The sequence below is a fragment of the Eptesicus fuscus genome, chromosome 2 (assembly GCF_027574615.1).
Source record: "Eptesicus fuscus isolate TK198812 chromosome 2, DD_ASM_mEF_20220401, whole genome shotgun sequence".
In the NCBI taxonomy this organism is placed as follows: Eukaryota; Metazoa; Chordata; class Mammalia; order Chiroptera; family Vespertilionidae; genus Eptesicus; species Eptesicus fuscus.
In genome coordinates this window covers 91,017,966-91,035,636 of record NC_072474.1, presented here as the reverse complement: position 1 = coordinate 91,035,636, position 17,671 = coordinate 91,017,966, and the positions used below count along the sequence as shown (strand labels likewise).

Here is a 17,671-nt window from a genome sequence, read left to right as displayed (position 1 = left end):
ATCACCTGGCCAGATAGAAGAAGTAAATGGTGTGTTCCTGACAGAGAATTAAACACTGGCACAGACACAGACTGCACTAGCAATACGGGGTTTCAACTAGCAGGCATCCACCAGGCACGTCCTAGAAGTTTCAATTGGATAAAAGCATCGTTAACTTGTCTTGGCATCCAATTCATTCAGGAAAAAGGAGGAGGAATGGCTACTGTGTACTGGACTCTAATGAATGCAAAGGGGATACAGTAGTAATGATACTCATAGAAGACACAACTGCACCAAAGAGCTTTTGGCAGTCAGAGGGGGGAACACCAGGCGGAGCCACACAGGCACTCAGGCTCGAGGAGGACACAGCACAGTTATCGCGGCCCAGGAAGGGCAGAAGCTTGGAGGCGCGGGTAGAGCAACGTGCTGATTCGTCGTGAAAGGTCCTGACAAAGGGGAGAAAGGAGGTGTATTCAAAGAGACCACTGGGGCTGCCCAGGAAGTCACTGAACAAGTGAAATAAGACAAAAAAAGATCATGGGAAAGGTTGGAAATTGGGTCACCTGTTCACTAAAGAATAACAACATACACAGACATCTGAGAATGGAGGGAAGATGTTTAAAAAAATGTTGGAGGCTACCAAAATGTTTCCTCCCTTCCCTTTGGAATACAAGGGAATGATGGCATTGGTCTGCTGCCCGCAGATAATAAAATAAAAAGCAGAACTTCTTCTAAAGAATTTAATTTTTTTTTTTTAAAAAAAGCAGAACTTCTCAACTCCTGCGTCTCCTACTTCATTTCATTCTCTATCAAGGAAAATCTTCTTAAGACTGGAAAGGTTAGGACAAACCTTAGTTGGAGGAACTAAAGCAAAAGGGAGGGGATTATTTAAAAAAGAAAAAAGGAAAGGCAGTACCTAGCTGCTCTAGATGAATTCCTACGATAGAGCATATCTATAAAACTGGTAACCCTACAGAACTGTGAGCACCTGCAGAACAGTTAAGTGAAGTGTCACTCATAGACGAACCAGGGTGATGAGAGTGGGTCCAAAGGCTGGACATAAACTGAGGTCCCAGGGTTCTAACAAGGAAAGACAACAGGTCCTGTACATAGTAAACGACTGTTTATGACAATGTGGTCTACGGATGTGCTTTCAGAGCTCACAGATTTATGTAATGGGCTCCACAGCTTCTAAAGGATTTATGGGAAAATTCTGAAAACCATCAATTCAGAAGTTAAAAGGAGCAGTTCAGTTTTGCACTGAGCATTCAGGTAACATTGAGTAGGACACCTCCGTGTTTTGAAAGTGGTGTTTTTCACACTCGGGATGTATAGTCAGAGATCAAAAGGAAGTTTTCCCCTTTGAAAAAGGTTCTTTACATCACCTCAGTTGAGACAACCATGTTATTGGCCAAATCCTTAGCATTCTGCATTTCAACAAGGCTTCCAGCTAGGCCCTGTAAAACGGAGACACAATTCCATGGTTATGGAGACAGGATTCCATGATGGCATAGCACTGTGGCTTTACAACTCCATGGCCAACAGCCACAGAGGGGGCTCCGAGTGAGGCTGTCCTTTGGTTCCCCCTGCCTGCAAGCCCTTGGAAGGAGCTGACCCAGGGACACCCTTGGCTCTTGCCCCTCCTCCCCTATCCTGGCCTCGTTCCCTGGCCCCTAGCCCGGGGTGTCAGGGAGAACAGGAGGCATCTGACCAGCAAGGCTAATCAGATTGCCTTCTGGGGATGTGAACTTGAGATCCAGAGACACAGGCAGGCAGACTTGGCACTGAGCAGGGACTGTCGTGGAGGGCTGGGCTGGTGGGGGGTGTCACAGAGCCCTGAAGCCAGGTGCATGCCTAAGGTGTGAATGGAGTGGAGAATAGGCTGGATGCACAGAGGGAACAACAAGGCAATACAAGGCAGAATGAGAGACTCCAGAATCCCATGAGGCTCTGCTGTGACCCAAGAGGACCCCCTGGATGGTTAAATGCATCACTTAGTGACGGCTCTGGAGCCAGACAGCCTGGGTTCCAATGGCAGGATAAGGACACACACGGCATGATTAATAAATGCACAGGCGACATGAAAAGAAATCGGAATCCGGGAAGGTTTTAAAAGGCTGAATAAGTCGAAGGTCTAATACTAAGGCCTCAAAAGAATCAACTGTGCAAATACAATATGGGGGACATTTGGCCCAGCCAGATGTGCAGAAAATAAATGGCTTTATTGCTTTCACTGCTTTCTTAGCAAGAAAGGACTTGCTAAGAAATAGAACTGTCTGAGGATGAAATGGGCGGTTTCACCAGGGGGTGTGACTCTCAGTACTGAGAGGTATTCAAGCAGGAGCTGGATAACCGCCTCAGGGACCAGGCTGCACTATACCATACACCATCGCTCAGTTCCCTCCAACGCTCGAATTTCATGATGCTATTTTTTAAAATATTAAAAAAAAAAGACAATCATAAGGTCATCAGAAAATCATTAATACATCAGAGGGCCAATGCACAAGCAAGTTTTAATCACTTTGTCGATGGGGAAAAGGAATTCTCGAATTAGTTGATAAAAATGCTTTGAGGACAGTTAACCCCGCTGACTTCAGTAGCAATGCCTTCACAAGAAGACATGTGAATTCTAGTTTTGAATGAGTGAGCCCTTACAACATACCGGAAAAAAATACTAACACAACCACGAAAGTTTTCTGAATGATCACAACTTTCATTTTTAGAGCTGGTTATGCATTTTCAACACAAAAACAGGAAGATGCATGATGACTGATTCCGACAGACTCACCCGCGTTTTGCTTAAAGAAGCGGAAACATTCTAACAACGTCCCTTTGCTGCTGTGTTGTCCTCAGGAGAGGCGGCGCAGTTGGATGGGCACCTGCTTTCTATCACCACTGTGACTTCGGCAGGAGAGAAAAATTACTCACCTGTATTGTTTAACAACGTCTCAACCATCAAAAACACCCAGGGAAGGAACGAAAGCCTACCTGCTAATTATGGCTTTGACGGAGGCGTCAGAGCAGCACACACGACAATATAAACCACCCACAAACAAGAACAGCTCTTCATTCGGTAGAACCAGACGCTACCCCAGATAAGAAAAGGGGGTGCCGCTCTCATCTGCCTACCGATGACAAGCAGTGCCACAATCTGGCGTGTAAAGTATCCAACAGGTCCACCGATCAAGCCTAGAAAAACAGGACACCCATAAAGGTGCATGGAGGACACCACCTCCAGACATAACCCTGAGAATGGGTGCGGCTCCCGGTGGCTGGTCTGCCGTAAGCACTGTGGGCAGCACTGAAGAACCACCGAGACTGGTTGGCCAAGACAGGCTCCGAGGCCTGGGAGTCACTTGCACAAAAGGGAGACAGGGCTGGCAGCCATTCGTGTGCCAGGATGTGGCTAAAAGAGAAGATGAACCTCCACTAACCAGATTAAGCGGGGATGTGTGACTGACAGCTGGTGGGCTGCAAAAACTTAAAAGACCCAGCACAGTGCTCAGGGACATTAAAGCAATGACACCTACACATGTGTGAGATTGCCAGCAGCTCCACACAACTCACAGGTAGAACAAGAACAATGAGAGGATAGGTTGAACAGATATTCAAAAACCTTCTAAGGTCATACGTAAAAAAATCACCCAGTGCAGAAAGAGCCTCTTAACGCATCACTTTGCCCCCCACTTGCTAACACCACTGATTAGAATCATGAAATCAGCCACTTAGTCGTGCAGTACCTGTGACCATGGTTGAGCAAAGTGCAATGGGCCTCCAGTGATAAGAGGAAAACTCCACGCGGCTTCAAAACCACTCCACCTGCTAAAGTTAGCTTCCACAATTTCAACAGCTGATCTTATCCCAATCGCCCACCAGATGCGAGTTCAAGCAACATTTGCTGAGCACCTACTGTATAGCTCTCATTTCATTTCTCACTCTGAAGAACATCCCTGTGGCGAGGAACCCCGCAAGAGCCAAAACAACACGATGATGACACGGAACACTCTTCTCATCTCTGATTACGGAGCAAAAAGTCCCGTCAATAGAATGACTCAGTTCCTAGATGTCTAAGATCTAGGAACAGCTAAGACCCTAATAGTTATGTTTTCGAAAGTTCTAAAGAATATTTGGAGAAAAGAAGATGGAGAAAATGGAGGATGGATTGAAATCCTGATTTTAAGATAAATGCAATAGTCTTTCTAAAAAAAAAAAAAATGAAAGAAATGTACACAAACATACATATTTTGGCACATGTGGATCTCCACACTCATTTCTAAGATGCAAGGAGGTTTTCAGTTCTTCATCTCAAGTGTTGTTCCTCTTAGTAAATGGTGCCACTATTTTGGGCTCAGGGCTCAAAACGTCAGTCATTTTCAACACCTCTTTCTCTTCAGTGCTCCACATCCTATTCATCAACAAATCTGTTAGGTAGATATGAATTCAAACTATAACCTGAACCTGAGCACATCCCATCACCGACACTGATTACTTAGTAGTCCAAGCCACTATCATCTCTCCCTGGTTCAAACCTCTATCCTGAGAGTGAAATCAGAATCTCTGGGGGTGGGACCCAGGGATCAGCATGCTTACAGCTCCTCGGGAGAGTCCAGTGTGCCCCTAGGCTTTGTCTTCTCTCTACCCAACAGGCATATGACGCACTGGTAGGTATTCCTACCATTTTGCCAAAGGAAATCGGGAGTCTCCGAGAGGTTATGTGACTTGCCCAAGGCCACACAGCTTGGATGAGCCAGAAGTCGGATCTCACTCCAGGCCTATTGGGAGCCCCAAGTGCCTCATTTCATTTTCTCTCAGGTCAGTCATTTACGAGGGCATGAGCTCGTCTCACAGAACAAAAGCACTTGGCTTTTTACGTGGCTACTATGTCAAACAGACTGGTACCCAGCAGACAAAACAAAAACCCACATGAAGTATAAACAGTAAAGATGGTGATTCTAGTTTGCATCAAAGGAATTACAAGAAAAAAAGGACAATTCTCGCTGAACAAACGAAAAAAGGTCTGACATAAAGAAACCATCAAATTCAGACTGAAGACCTTGGCATTCGGACCTAGTAAAAACTAAAGCATACAACATAGTTCACCAACCATAAGGAACAATTCCACAGGGAAAGTCACTTAAGATCAAGGGACCTTCCACTTGGCACCTGGGGAAATTAGGAGCTTTCTCTCCTTTGCTAATTGTAATCACCTGGAAGTCAACAAAAGGCCAACTTGTGTTAATGATGCTCCCATTGAACTTGAAACAAAAAGACAAGAATAAGTAACCATGCGGGTGGGGGTGTAAACTGAGCTGAGGCAAAACTTTCCCTCTATAAAGCTTTTTAAAAATGTCTACCTATAGAGTACAAGTCACACTGTCACCTAAAAAAGCAAAGTCTAAATGCAGAAACAATAAGGATAAAAGAGAACTACACAATCAAAAAGCCAAACAACGGCTGGACACAGCGCATTCCTCTAAGTCTGTGGTCGGCAAACTCATTAGTCAGCAGAGCCAAATATCGACAGTACAACGATTGAAATTTCTTTAGAGAGCCAAATTTTTTAAACTTAAACTTCTTCTAATGCCACTTCTTCAAAATAGACTCGCCCAGGCTGTGGTATTTTGTGGAAGAGCCACACTCAAGGGGCCAAAGAGCCGCATGTGGCTCGCGAGCCACAGTTTGCCAACCACTCCTCTAAGGCACTGCAAAGCTTCCTTCCTAATCCTCTTCGCATCCTGAAACCAGACACCCAGCACCCATCCATGCGACCAGAGGACCCCACTGGTGAAGGGTCTCAAGGGACTTCATCTCAGCGTCCGGGGAAGGCAGGTAAACTGGGACCTGTGGTAAACTGTCAGTTTCAGTTTCTATACATTCACCTATAAAAGACTATTTAACATCATGGTGTGGTAAGTCAATAATTGTAAACTAAAGGAAATAAACCTCTTGAAAATAAAGTTGCTACAGAAACTTTTTACCAAGTTGCTCAAGTCTTTCTTCCAGGTGCAAATGACTACACATGCGGGCCACAAAGACAGGATGAATAAGGAGATTAATTACTACTATATACTAAACGTAAGTAGGTTAGCAAAAAAACTAATAATGACACTTCAGAAAGGCTCATCTTCATCAAGCTCCCAGGATAGATATAATACAGCTAAAAACAAACTAAATGTTTGTGCTCTTCTTTTAATTGGAAGTCTTCAAAACCTAAAACTCCAGTATCGTATGAATTTTACAATTTCTGAGAAGGGAAACTAAGTAACTGAGCAATAGACAAAACTTTTAACCAAAAATATCCATATGCTCATATATATATATATATATATATATATATATTATATATATATATATATATATATATATTGGCTGGCAACCTACAAGGCTTTATATGCAATCCATTCCTCCTCTCTGCAAGCAAGTAATGCAAGGATCTACATCGCTGTGTGTTTGTTAAAACATGTTTTAGTTTTTTTTAGAGAGAGAGGGAGGGAGAGGAGAGAGAAACACTGATGAGAGAGAAACATTAATCAGCTACCCATACTGGGGATTGAGCCCACAACCCAGGCATGTGGCCTGAACTGGGAATGGAGCCCTGGACCCCTTGGTGCGGGGGACGGACCTCAAACAACTGAGCCACACCAGCCAGGATACACCAGTGTTTGTTTGTTTTAACATGTTACACATCAGAAGTACCTGGGAGAGCCCTGGCCGGTTTGGCTCAGTGGATAGAGCGTCGGCCTGCGGACTGAAGGGTCCCAGGTTCGATTCCGGTCAAGGGCATGTACCTTGGTTGCAGGCACATCCCCAGTAGGGGGTGTGCAGGAGGCAGCTGATCGATGTTTCTCTCTCATCCACTCCATAAGCCTCCCACTGCCTTGCCCATACACTTTGCATTAAAGATGGGGGACAGAGTCATTTTTTCCTTATGTCATTTCTCTAACCATTACTCACAATTGTGAAAATAAAGAAGTTGAGTAAGTCCACCAGAGGGCCTTTATCACAACTATTCTGGCACCGATGGTGGACTGAACCCAATTTAAGATTAAGATTATAGAGCAGCACATCAAATCTGGATAAAATATATACAGAGAGATCGGTTTCATTGCTTTGGTCAGATAAAGAACATGAGTGTTTTTTTAAAAAAAAGTACAGCTAGAGACTAGAAAGGGTCAACTAGTCACAGCCACTAGCATAACAATAGTGGCAGAGCAAGAGATCCAGAAAAAAATGGTCACGGACAGCAGGTGCGCTCAGAACCAGAGACCTCCAGCATGGGGCAACTAGTTTGTCCAGATGAGCTGGCCAAGACCAACATGAGGAAAGCACATGCAAATGACATTCAGGAGCCTTGGCAGGCTTTGCTTCAGAACTACTCACCGGTGTAGAGCACTCGTGTCCAAGCCAGGGTCAGGGACCAGGGTCTCCTTTCCCAGAGCAAGGCAGGGCCCCCAGGCCCGGAGCTCTACGAGTGACTGTGACAGGCACTCAGGGTCAAAGCAATGATGACAGGGTGGTTCCTTACACATCCTGAGAGGGCTAACTCAGAGCTCCTTATATGTCTCCCCCCGCTAAGGCTTTTCAGGACTGGGCAGGGCTAAGTCTACATGGGGTGAGGGAGGGATAAAGAAAAGATGGGCTGCAGGCTCTGGAAGGAGATTTCTCTTGCAACAGTTGGCTTCCCTTTAGGACCAGAGTCAGCCCCAGGGACCTACGTCAGTGACAGATTGGGGTGAGAATCATCTCTCTCTCTCTGATCCAGCCTTGCATACCACTGCTTGTTTGCTTCACTCATGAAAGTGAAACTTGTACGCTACTAGTAAGTAGGTCTGGCCCACTAAAGTGGTTTCTTGGTCGGAAGCCTATGGTTGGCTTTGGTCTTAGCAACTGTCTCTGCTTAAACTGTCACCTGACTAACCTGATCCCACAGCCCCAGATGGCTCAAGATCAGTCGTCTTCAAAGATGGCTCACACAAAAGCAGGGACAGAGGCCCTGGTTTAAAACAGACACTTCCCTTTGCCCAATTAGCTGTGTAAATGACCCCTGAAGCCAAGTTCTACGGTCCCCTTAGATCAATAAAGTGACGGCAACGTTGTATATAAAAGCACACTACTCAAAATTTACTATGTACACACGTTTCATGTTAACATTGAATGAAAATTATTTAATAGGAAGGTAGGGCAGGATGGTTTTCGCTTATCAAATCTATTTAAAAAGGGAATTGTTTTTGTTAAATGGGATCTTCAAAAGATGCCATGATATACTTACACAAAACAAAACCTCTCCATTGCCACCGGGCCATGTCAAAGCAGCATTACCCAAGCACTAGGATAATGTGTGAGGTTTGATGAGGACATTTGTGACTGCCTTCTGTGGTAAGGAAGGGAGTTGAGGGCCTAAATTTCTATTTAAGAGAGCATACCTACAGATGCATTTTTTACTAAGAAATGATTTCCATTATAAAATGTTAGATTCTGAAAAACTCTAGTAAATCCTAACATGTATGGCAGCCACATGTGCCAACTGAGCACATGAAATGGGACTGGTCCAAACTGCGATGTAATACTGTAAATATAAAATGCACAGCAGGCTTTTAAAAATTAGTACAGAAAATGAATGCACACTACCTCATTATTAATTTTTATATAGATAACATGAAACAGTATTTTGGAAACATTAGGTTAAAATGAACTTCAACTGCTTGTTTTTAATTTTTTTTAATGTGGCTATTAGAATACTTAAAATTACATATGTGTCTAGCATTTGTGGCTCACAGTTTATTTCTCTTAGTGCTGATGAAAGTTAAGAGTGCCAGTTTGGCCGAAACCGGTTTGGCTCAGTGGATAGAGCGTCGGCCTGTGGACTGAAGGGTCCCGGGTTCGATTCCGGTCAAGGGCATGTACCTTGGTTGCGGGCACATCCCCAGTGGGGGTGTGCAAGAGGCAGCTGATCGGTGTTTCTCTCTCATCTATGTTTCTAACTCTCTATCCCTCTCTCTTCCTTCTGTAAAAAATCAATAAAATATATTAAAAAAAAAAAAGAGTGCCAGTTTGTTCTAAGCATATTCCATGGAAACAACAGTTAATTCCCAGCTGGTCTAAATTCTGACTTCTACCTCTAGCAGAAAGCATTAAAAGGAGCTGTGTCTTGACTATTATGTAAGGGCTACTATGTGACACCTTAAAAGTAATAAGTTGAAACCAGAGTCCACAGTATTTCAACAAATAAAAGTGAACCAATCTTACTGGGGGAAAAATTAGTATAACCAAAATATACCTGGTCAAGTCTGACTAACTGAAAATCTTCTTTAAAAATACTTTGTCTTAGGTTATATAATTTTTAAATTATGGTGATGAAAATTAACTGAAAAACTACTTAAAATGGAAGAATTCAGACTGATGGTCAATTTCAAAATCAATAGCTTCCACCCTCCATGGGCAAACAGTCACAAACAAGAACACATGATTTCAGAAAGAACCCCATTCACAATATCTTCATACAATGTAAATCATCTAGGATCACATCCTAAAACGGGCAGAGTTTATTTTTAAGAAACATCTCCCCAGCAGATGAAAGAAACGCCAATAAATAGAGAAACTAAGTTTAAATGACTCAATATCTGTAAGATGTGAATTCTCTTAGTATAAATGATAAACGTAATGAAATGCCAACAAATAGCCCAACACATTTTTTAACTTAACTCACTTGGTTCAAAGTGAAAACATAAACAGAAAAAGAGCCAGAAAAAAAATTAGAGAAAAGAGCAGTTAGAGCAGGACCACTCTGAGGATATTTTTTATTAACTGCAATAAAGGAATTTGATACCAGGGGCCAAGAGACAGACTATAATTGGGGTTTTGAGGGGCAGGGTGCAGAAGAAGAGGGAAAAAGAGAGACTAACTCCAGAAAAGACTCTCTAAATACTGGAGAAGGGTATAGAGAAATAGGTACTCCTGCTCACTCTCAGTGGGAGGGAAAACTGGTATTATCTTTCTAGCAATTTTAAAATCCATACTTTTTTTTTTTTCATTTTAAAAGGTACATACTTTTGACCCAGTCATGCCTCAGGGCTTTTTACAGAGAAATAATCAGAAAAGTACCCAAAGATGTATAAAGTTGCTTATTCAAGAGTGGTTTGTTTACAAATAAAATTGAAATGACATATGCCCACCTACAGAGGACTTCTTACTAAATTATTATACACGGACATAAAAGTACTAAGCTGCCATGACATTAATGATCTATTCCTTTAACAAATAATCACCGAGGCCCCTATCAAATGCTGGACACTGCTCTAGGCACCGAGGCTGTAAGTCATGCCAGACAAAAATCCCTTCCATAGGGGATGGGGGTCAAAAGATACAGATTTCCAATTGTAAGGTAAGTAAGTTCTGGGGATGTAATGTACAGCGGTGGCTACAGTTAACAATAGTGCACTGTATATTTGAAAGTTGCTAAGAGAGTAGATCTTAAAAGCCCTCATCATAAGAAAAAATATCTTGAAACTATGTGAAATGATGGATATTAACTAAACTTATTGTGGTAATCAATTTGCAATAGATATATATATATAATCATTTTAATAAAAGTATAGAAAAAAGATTAAATCCATCCTTATCATGGAGTATACACAAATCTACGTGATAGGCAAGGATGTCCATGAAATACTAAAAGGGAAAGAATTAAAAATAATGCAGCATATGATCTCATTGTTTTAAACAAATAAATATATTTCTCCTCTTTTGGGAAATAGCTAAAAAGCATACATATTAAATGCAGTGTGAGTTTTTTCCAATGAGCAGGTGTTACTTCAACAACCAAGAGAACAAAGTTAAGTTCTTCCATTCAACACGAAGTTCAGAGTTATTCATCTGACAAACACTGAAGGCAATTGTGTGGCCCGCAAAGCTGTCAGTGCAGGTCATGAACAGGTCACAGAAAAAATCACTCCTTCCCGATGCTCAGCTTTCAGTAGGAGAATATCAAGGAGGTGTGATTATAAGGTGTCTCTAGCTTATCTCTTCTCCAGGGCATAAGATTCATTCATTCAACCAATAGTTGAGCTCCTACTACATGCCAGACAATGTCCTCTGTGAGAGCAACAACATACATATCACTAAAGAAAACATTGGGGAGTTTATTTATTACCCAGAGGATAAGAGCATTGAAAGGTGTGGGATCTGGTGAAGAGTGAAGAATGAAACTGTTGCCTGAATAATAATGAAACTATGTGAATAATAATGAAACTATGTGACCTTTCACTAACTTCAAAAGTACACTCTGATCTATGTAAACTTTTTTATGGCTGTAAGGCAGGCACATGATTCAATCTTTGTTTCTGAAGTGAGATAAAAAAAAAAAAAAAGAATGGTGTACTATAGATTAGAAAACCTAAAATAACTGCGTTCTCCCACATTTAATATCTTGAGAATGACACTAAGCAAAATGACATGTATTGGGGATTCTCAAATATTGATTACATTAAATATCACTACACTCACATCCCCCCCTCTCTCTCACAGTACCATGTCAGTTATAAACCTTTAACTCATCTCTACATTTCCACTGGGATCCCCTGAATTCACCACACCTTTTTGTCCCACCAGCCAATCAGCGGGCACACAGCAGAGGCATAAAACATGAATGTTAAACAAAGAATCTTGGTCATTTTTTTACCTAAATAAATGAAATGGCCTCTCTCTCTAACAATCCTTACAGAAATTACTTTGATACTGTTTTTTGGTTTTTTTTAATACTCATCCGGGACTAGGGATTAAACTTGCAACCGAGGTACATGCCCTTGACCTGGAATTGAGACCCTTTGATCTGAGGGCTGATGGAATGCTCTAACCACTGAGCTTCAGGGTGAATGCTACTTTAAAAAAATCTCTTAAGTAAATGAAACACAGCATTCTATGTAATTACAAACATTTTAAAGTTGCCATTTATACAAACCAATCTAGGAAAACAATCCCTAAAACAGCTCCTTAATTTATTGCTTTAGCACATTTCACATAATCAAATGAATGTCTAACATTTTAGCATTACAATATTCATCGAAAGAAAATGCAAATCATTGGGCAGTCCTGTATTTTTTGGTGCATTTCCTTAGTTTTGAGCGATTTCATGCTTATGAATTTGTAAATTACAAGCTCTTGAACACTTCTTTGATTCCAGCCAAAGCCTTTAACAGTCTGAGTACCTGATAGCGACTATGCCTGTTAGTTGCCTACCAATAACCCTTCTTCCTTTTCCTTCAGTGATCAAACCCTGAGTAATGTGCCCAGCTAGCAAACTCCCTCTTCCAGCGTTCCTTGCATATGGGAGCCAATGCGAAACAAGCACTTACTCTTCCTGTGGTCCCCTTGCATTGTTTCTTACCTGGAACGCCTACCCGGTGATCATGGTAAGACTTCAGGAAGTTATACACTCAGGATGGTGAGGCAGAAAGCCATACGGAGACAATGTCTCTTACGATTTTATTTAGTGGACATACCTGGCCCGGACTGCTTACTCCCTATTAGTTTTACAAGAGTGAGAAAAACTGTTTTGTGTAAACCACTATTATTTCAGTCCCTGTTTCAAGTATTCCTAGTGCTGTTTTCAGAGACCCATTTGATTAGCTGGTGTACAAGTGAAGAGATCTAAAATTCTTAGCCTTCTGCTTCATCTAATTTTGCTTTCTGGCCAATCTACCTACTATAAGGGTTTCAACTATTCGAACTCAAGATTCCTTGGATTTTTTCCCACATATAACCTCCAAATTGCTAATATATTCAAAATATGTCCATTTGGATGTCCCACAATTACTTTAAAATCTCAATTTATCTCTCTGATTGTATTGAGAGATAATTTCCTTATCTTTAAACAGATTTTCTCAATCAATCAGGTTTAAGACTGTAAAGCAGAGTTCCTCAAAAAAAAAAAAAAAAAAAAATCGACTGAACAGAATTTTCATGTGCCAGCCCAGGAAACTGAACTTTTCATGAGATACCCAGGAGCTTGCTTGAGAATCTCCCATCATTTTAATCCCTTTGCCCCCTGCCCTATATTCACTCAATTTCCCTGTCCCATGATGTGATCTTGTGACCTCATTTCCTACCATCCTCCCCCATGGAGTCCCTTTACCGTTCCTGACTCTCTGTTGCACGGAGGCCTTTGCTCTGGCTGTTCCTTCTGCCTGAAACACCCTTCCCAGATCCCCTCCAGGTTAACTCCTTCCCCTCCTCCAGCTTTTCAGAGCTGGCTAGCCTAACCAACCTCCTGAAAACTGCAGGCCCTCCACCAGCTTTAAGCATTTTACCTGCTCTTTAGTTTGTCCATAGCACTTACCACAGAATAAGCTCTATAATTTGCTAACTGATTGTGTTTCCTTTGTCCCTCACTTCACTAGAATGTAAGCACCTCCAGGGATGGCCTTTCTGTATTCTGCTCACTGGAGCTGTACTGGTTAAGAGTTCAATAGCTATCTGTGGAATGAGTTCATGATTGACTTAGATATAGCTCTGATTCCTCCCTTCCTCTTCTCACTGCTCCCTCCAATACTAATGCTAGAGTTTATCATTTTTAGACTTTTTTTTTTTAAACAACAGAGTTTATCTATACTGTCATTTCCTCCAACCATCTAACACACATCCAGACTTAATCTTTCTAAAAACACTTCTCTGGGGATGGCACTCCCCTGTAATGATTGGGCTCCTAACTGGCCCTGTACGTCGTGCTTGAATGAGACATTGAATCGGACAAGCTCGGAGATCCTCTTCAAATAGTTGATGCTATATCCAATGACTTATCTTGGCATCCAAAATGCTCTGTAATCAGCAGCACCTCCATGTACATCCTCCGACTTCGAGGTTTCCCTCTGCTCCTGGCCAGCTTGCTTAAGAACTCTCAAATAAGCCATGTTCACTTTCACCACTTTCTTTTTCCCAATGGGTTCCTCTATCTACTTCCAACACCCTCTCGGCCATTAAAAAAGATGGCACTACCCTTCAGAATCTTGCTACTCAAACTGTCACCTGCCGGCCAGCCCCGCACAGCCCCTGCGCTTGTCAGAAACTGCCGCAGACCCGCTGGTTTAGAACCTGCCTCTCACCAGGTCTCTGGTGATGCGAGTGCGTCTTCAAAGTTCCACTGTGCGAGCACTCCAGTCTCACCTCAGTGAAGTGTTTTCTCAGCAAGCCTCATGCTCCTCTGTCCTGACCTTCCACGGGACCTCCGTCATCCACAGCAAGCACAATGTTCCATTAATCACATCCCCTCATGGGCTAGTCAGTCCTTGTTTCATGGTAAGTCTTCTCTCCCCAACTTGATTGTAAGTAAGTTGCACACAGGACAGTCCTGCATCTGGCCAATCGGGATGCAGGGAACGGAAACCCATTCGAGTTACTTCAAGGAAAAAGGAGCCTATCCTAGGGTTATTTGGGAACTGAGACTAGAAAACTCAGGAGGGAGGGAGGGAGGGAAGGAGGGAGGGAGGGAGCTGCTCCAGGGTCTGGCCACACTCTCAGCATCCGTGTCTCTCTGCCCCATTCTCTTCATCCAGTGCATCCTCTCTCCTATCTTTCTGTTCACTCCGTTTCTGTTTCCTCATATGAGCAGCATTTGGGTGACCTATTACAGCCAGCCACTGTCTCCCCTCCCACCCTGTTCACCTCTGCCCCTTTCTGCTTCAATGTTCACTCTAAGTCTCTGGGCTTCTCTCATTCTATGAGAGAGAGATTCACCACAGAGAGTCTTTTGGAGCCAAACCACCAGGTTACAAGTGTGTGCCCGAGCCATCTATGGGTTGTCGGCCCTTGGGTCGGGAGCTTCCCCTGGCCCCATCCGCTGAGGCCAAGGGGGTTGCAGTACAGAACAAGGCCCTTTAGGCAGTGGGAGCCCTCAGAGGAGAATTTTCCTTGGGAAAGAAGAGTGTGGGCAGAGCAGGCAATGAGCCACATCACCAGCCCACAGAGCCATTATTTATGTTGTCCTCACCACAGTCTGGAGCCAAATGCTCAGCACATAATAAACGAACACTAACCAACATGAGAGATGAGAGGGGAGGGTCATTCGCCAGGTGCCACCAGGCCCCTGACACTGTGCGGGACACGCACAGGGGCTACAACGATCACATAAGAAGCAGCCCTTGTGCCCTGACCGGTTTGGCTCAGTGGATAGAGCGTCGGCCTGCGGACTGAAGGGTCCCAGGTTCGATTCCAGTCAAGGGCATGTACCTTGGTTGCGGGCACATCCCCAGTAGGGGGTGTGCAGGAGGCAGCTGATTGATGTTTCTCTCTATTCCTCTCCCTTCCTTTCTGTAAAAAATCAATAAAATATATTTAAAAAAAAGAAAAAAAGAAAGAAGAAGAAGCCCTTGTTTTCCCAGAGCTCGTAATCCAAAGGCTCCCCTGCACTAGCTACTTGACCTTGTGCAAGTACCCAACCACCTGGGCCACAGTTTCCTCCCCTCCCGGAGTGCTGCCAGGCCCTGCAAGGTAACCTGTACGAAAATGCTTTGCAAAACACCTATGTGAATCAGGAATAACACTGTGCCTTTGCCATCGGAATAAAACCCACAGGTGTTGCATTGTTTTTCGGGTCTTTTCTCTCATTTCCCACAAGATAAGGATTCATCAATTACGATTAGGTGAAAGGACAATCCCCACGGTGACCACTATATTTCCAACACCCGCCTGGCTCACTCAAATGGCAGTCAGGAAAAGCTCCTCATGTCACTCAGAAGCATATTAAGAATGAAAACGCTTTTTACTGCGTACATTTTTATAACACTGTCCTCTATTCCACGGTGCAGCTGAACGTGTAATGTCTTGCATATTTTTTCATCGTATTACACATAATAGTAAGGATGCACTCAATTCCTATGTAGGACACAGGTCCGTTGTGAATCTTGCGTGGCTTTCTCCCCAGAGCGGTTTCATTGAGTATTTCCCAAGTAAGGTACACAGAAAAATCACAGATATTAGAGTCCCGTGCCCCCATTTCTAACATGGGGGCCCCCGAGGGAGAAAAGTGATCCCATGGCCTGTCTCAAACCCCTGGGATCCCATCCTCCTCACTTCTTTTTTTCGAAAACCACTTTACCACCCGCTTCACATGAGAGGGTGGGGTGTGGGGAAGGATGGGAATCAGGGATGATGGCAAGATAAGCTGGTTCTCAAAAACATGTTATTCCGCCCTTTGCAGGATCCAGGTATGGGTTTAACGGGAGAGAAAAACAAAAAGAAAACAAAACTCGAGGTATGTACACTCTTGGCTTTGTCATGAGCAAAGCCAAGGAAGATTTACGGGCTGCCTCTGTGCTGGGCAGGATGCTGAGGGCTCCTGAGACAAGATGGAGAGTGCCTCGGCCCTCGCAAAGCTCGCTCGCCCTTGGGCATCTGTTGCTCATGGCTGACAAGTGTATCCATTCAACAGCTGGCCCTCCCTGGTGGAGCCACGAAAACACCGTCCACCTTGCTGAAAAGTCGGTCCGGCTAGCCAACGGGCAGGCTTCAGGCAAAAGGGGAAAAACAAAAACGAAACCTCAGAAGGGAGCTGGGCGAGTCTCCACTGCAGGAGGCAGAATTGCAGGGATCTGTGCGCACAGTCCCTGCTGAGCGCCCAGACCCAATTAAGGCTCCTGAGAGGCGAGGGGCTCAGATCAAAGGCTCCCGCAGCCCGGGCCAGGCAAACCTGCTTCTCGGGGAGCTGTGAGGTGTGGGGAGCAAAAAGGTGGGCGGCGGGTTTGGGCTCTGTTCACTCGGGTGGGGAAGCCGAGTGGAGACGCGGAGGTTTGTGAGCGAGTGGGGAGGGAGGTGGGTTGGGCAGGAGCATCGGTGACAGCGACCAAACTGATCACGCGGCGGTGCAAAGCAAGCCTTGGGGCTCGGGAGCTGGGGAGGGGTCTGCAAGTGCATGGAAGACGCCGCAGGAAGGGGGAAGAGGTGGGACAGGCATCTCTCCATCCACGCACGCGCGCGCGCACACGCATATACACACACACACACACACACACACACACACACGCACACGACCCCAGGCTGGCCCAGCGCCGCCCCCCCCCCCCCCAACCCCGCACGTTCCGTGCACAGCCCCACGCTGCGGTGGCCACTCACCCTCCGCACGGGAGCGGATCTCTGACACCGTCCTCCGCATGGTGGGCATCGCGGCGACCCCCGCAGGTGGGTCTGCAGCCGGGACTCTGCACCTGTCACTGCGCCGCGCAGGCTGGACACCCGGCTGAGCCGCGCGGAGCGCTCAGCAGCCGCGCGGGCCCCGCCGCCCACCCGGGGCAGCGCAGCCGCGGGGCTCGGTCCCCGCACGCTGGCGGCAGGAGGAAGAGGCGACGAGGGTGGCGGCGGCCGCAGAGCCGGGCGAGCTCTCCCTGCAGGCGCGCGGGGGCCGGCTGGGCGAGGGGCGGAGCCGGGGAGCCGGCCGGGGTGGGGTCGCCGGGACGCGCGTTCATTCGCTCCGGCGGCAGCTGGGCGAGCGAGGCGGGAAGGGGACCCGGAGACCCTAGAGCACCTCCTCCGCCCCGCCCCTCTCCGGACCGTACCATCCTTGCGGGGGGAGGGTAGTCAGCTACAGCCTCCCCCTTACCCGGTCATCGCTGCGCCCGGTCGTGGCTTCGCTCATCCCGTCCTTCTTGAACGCCTTTGTTGACTCTCTCAAGTCTTGGCCTGGGGAGAAGGGGGGCTGTGGCTCCTA

At 45.1% G+C, this 17,671-nt stretch overlaps 1 protein-coding gene across 4 annotated transcripts in view; it reads right to left on the bottom strand.

The window, feature by feature from the left end:
- ATP8A1 (ATPase phospholipid transporting 8A1) overlaps window positions 1–17,464 on the bottom strand; it is a 218,408-nt gene extending 200,944 nt beyond the window's left edge. For 2 of the 4 annotated variants that reach the window (XM_054729332.1, XM_054729336.1), the window contains exon 1: window positions 17,080–17,463. In XM_054729332.1, the coding sequence (XP_054585307.1) occupies window positions 17,080–17,128 (49 nt within the window). In that variant the 5' untranslated portion in view covers window positions 17,129–17,463. Of the gene's footprint in view, window positions 1–17,079 lie in introns of all 4 variants that reach the window. The other 2 variants (XM_054729349.1, XM_054729339.1) reach the window with 2 other exon arrangements.
- Between the last annotated feature and the right edge of the window lie 207 nt (window positions 17,465–17,671).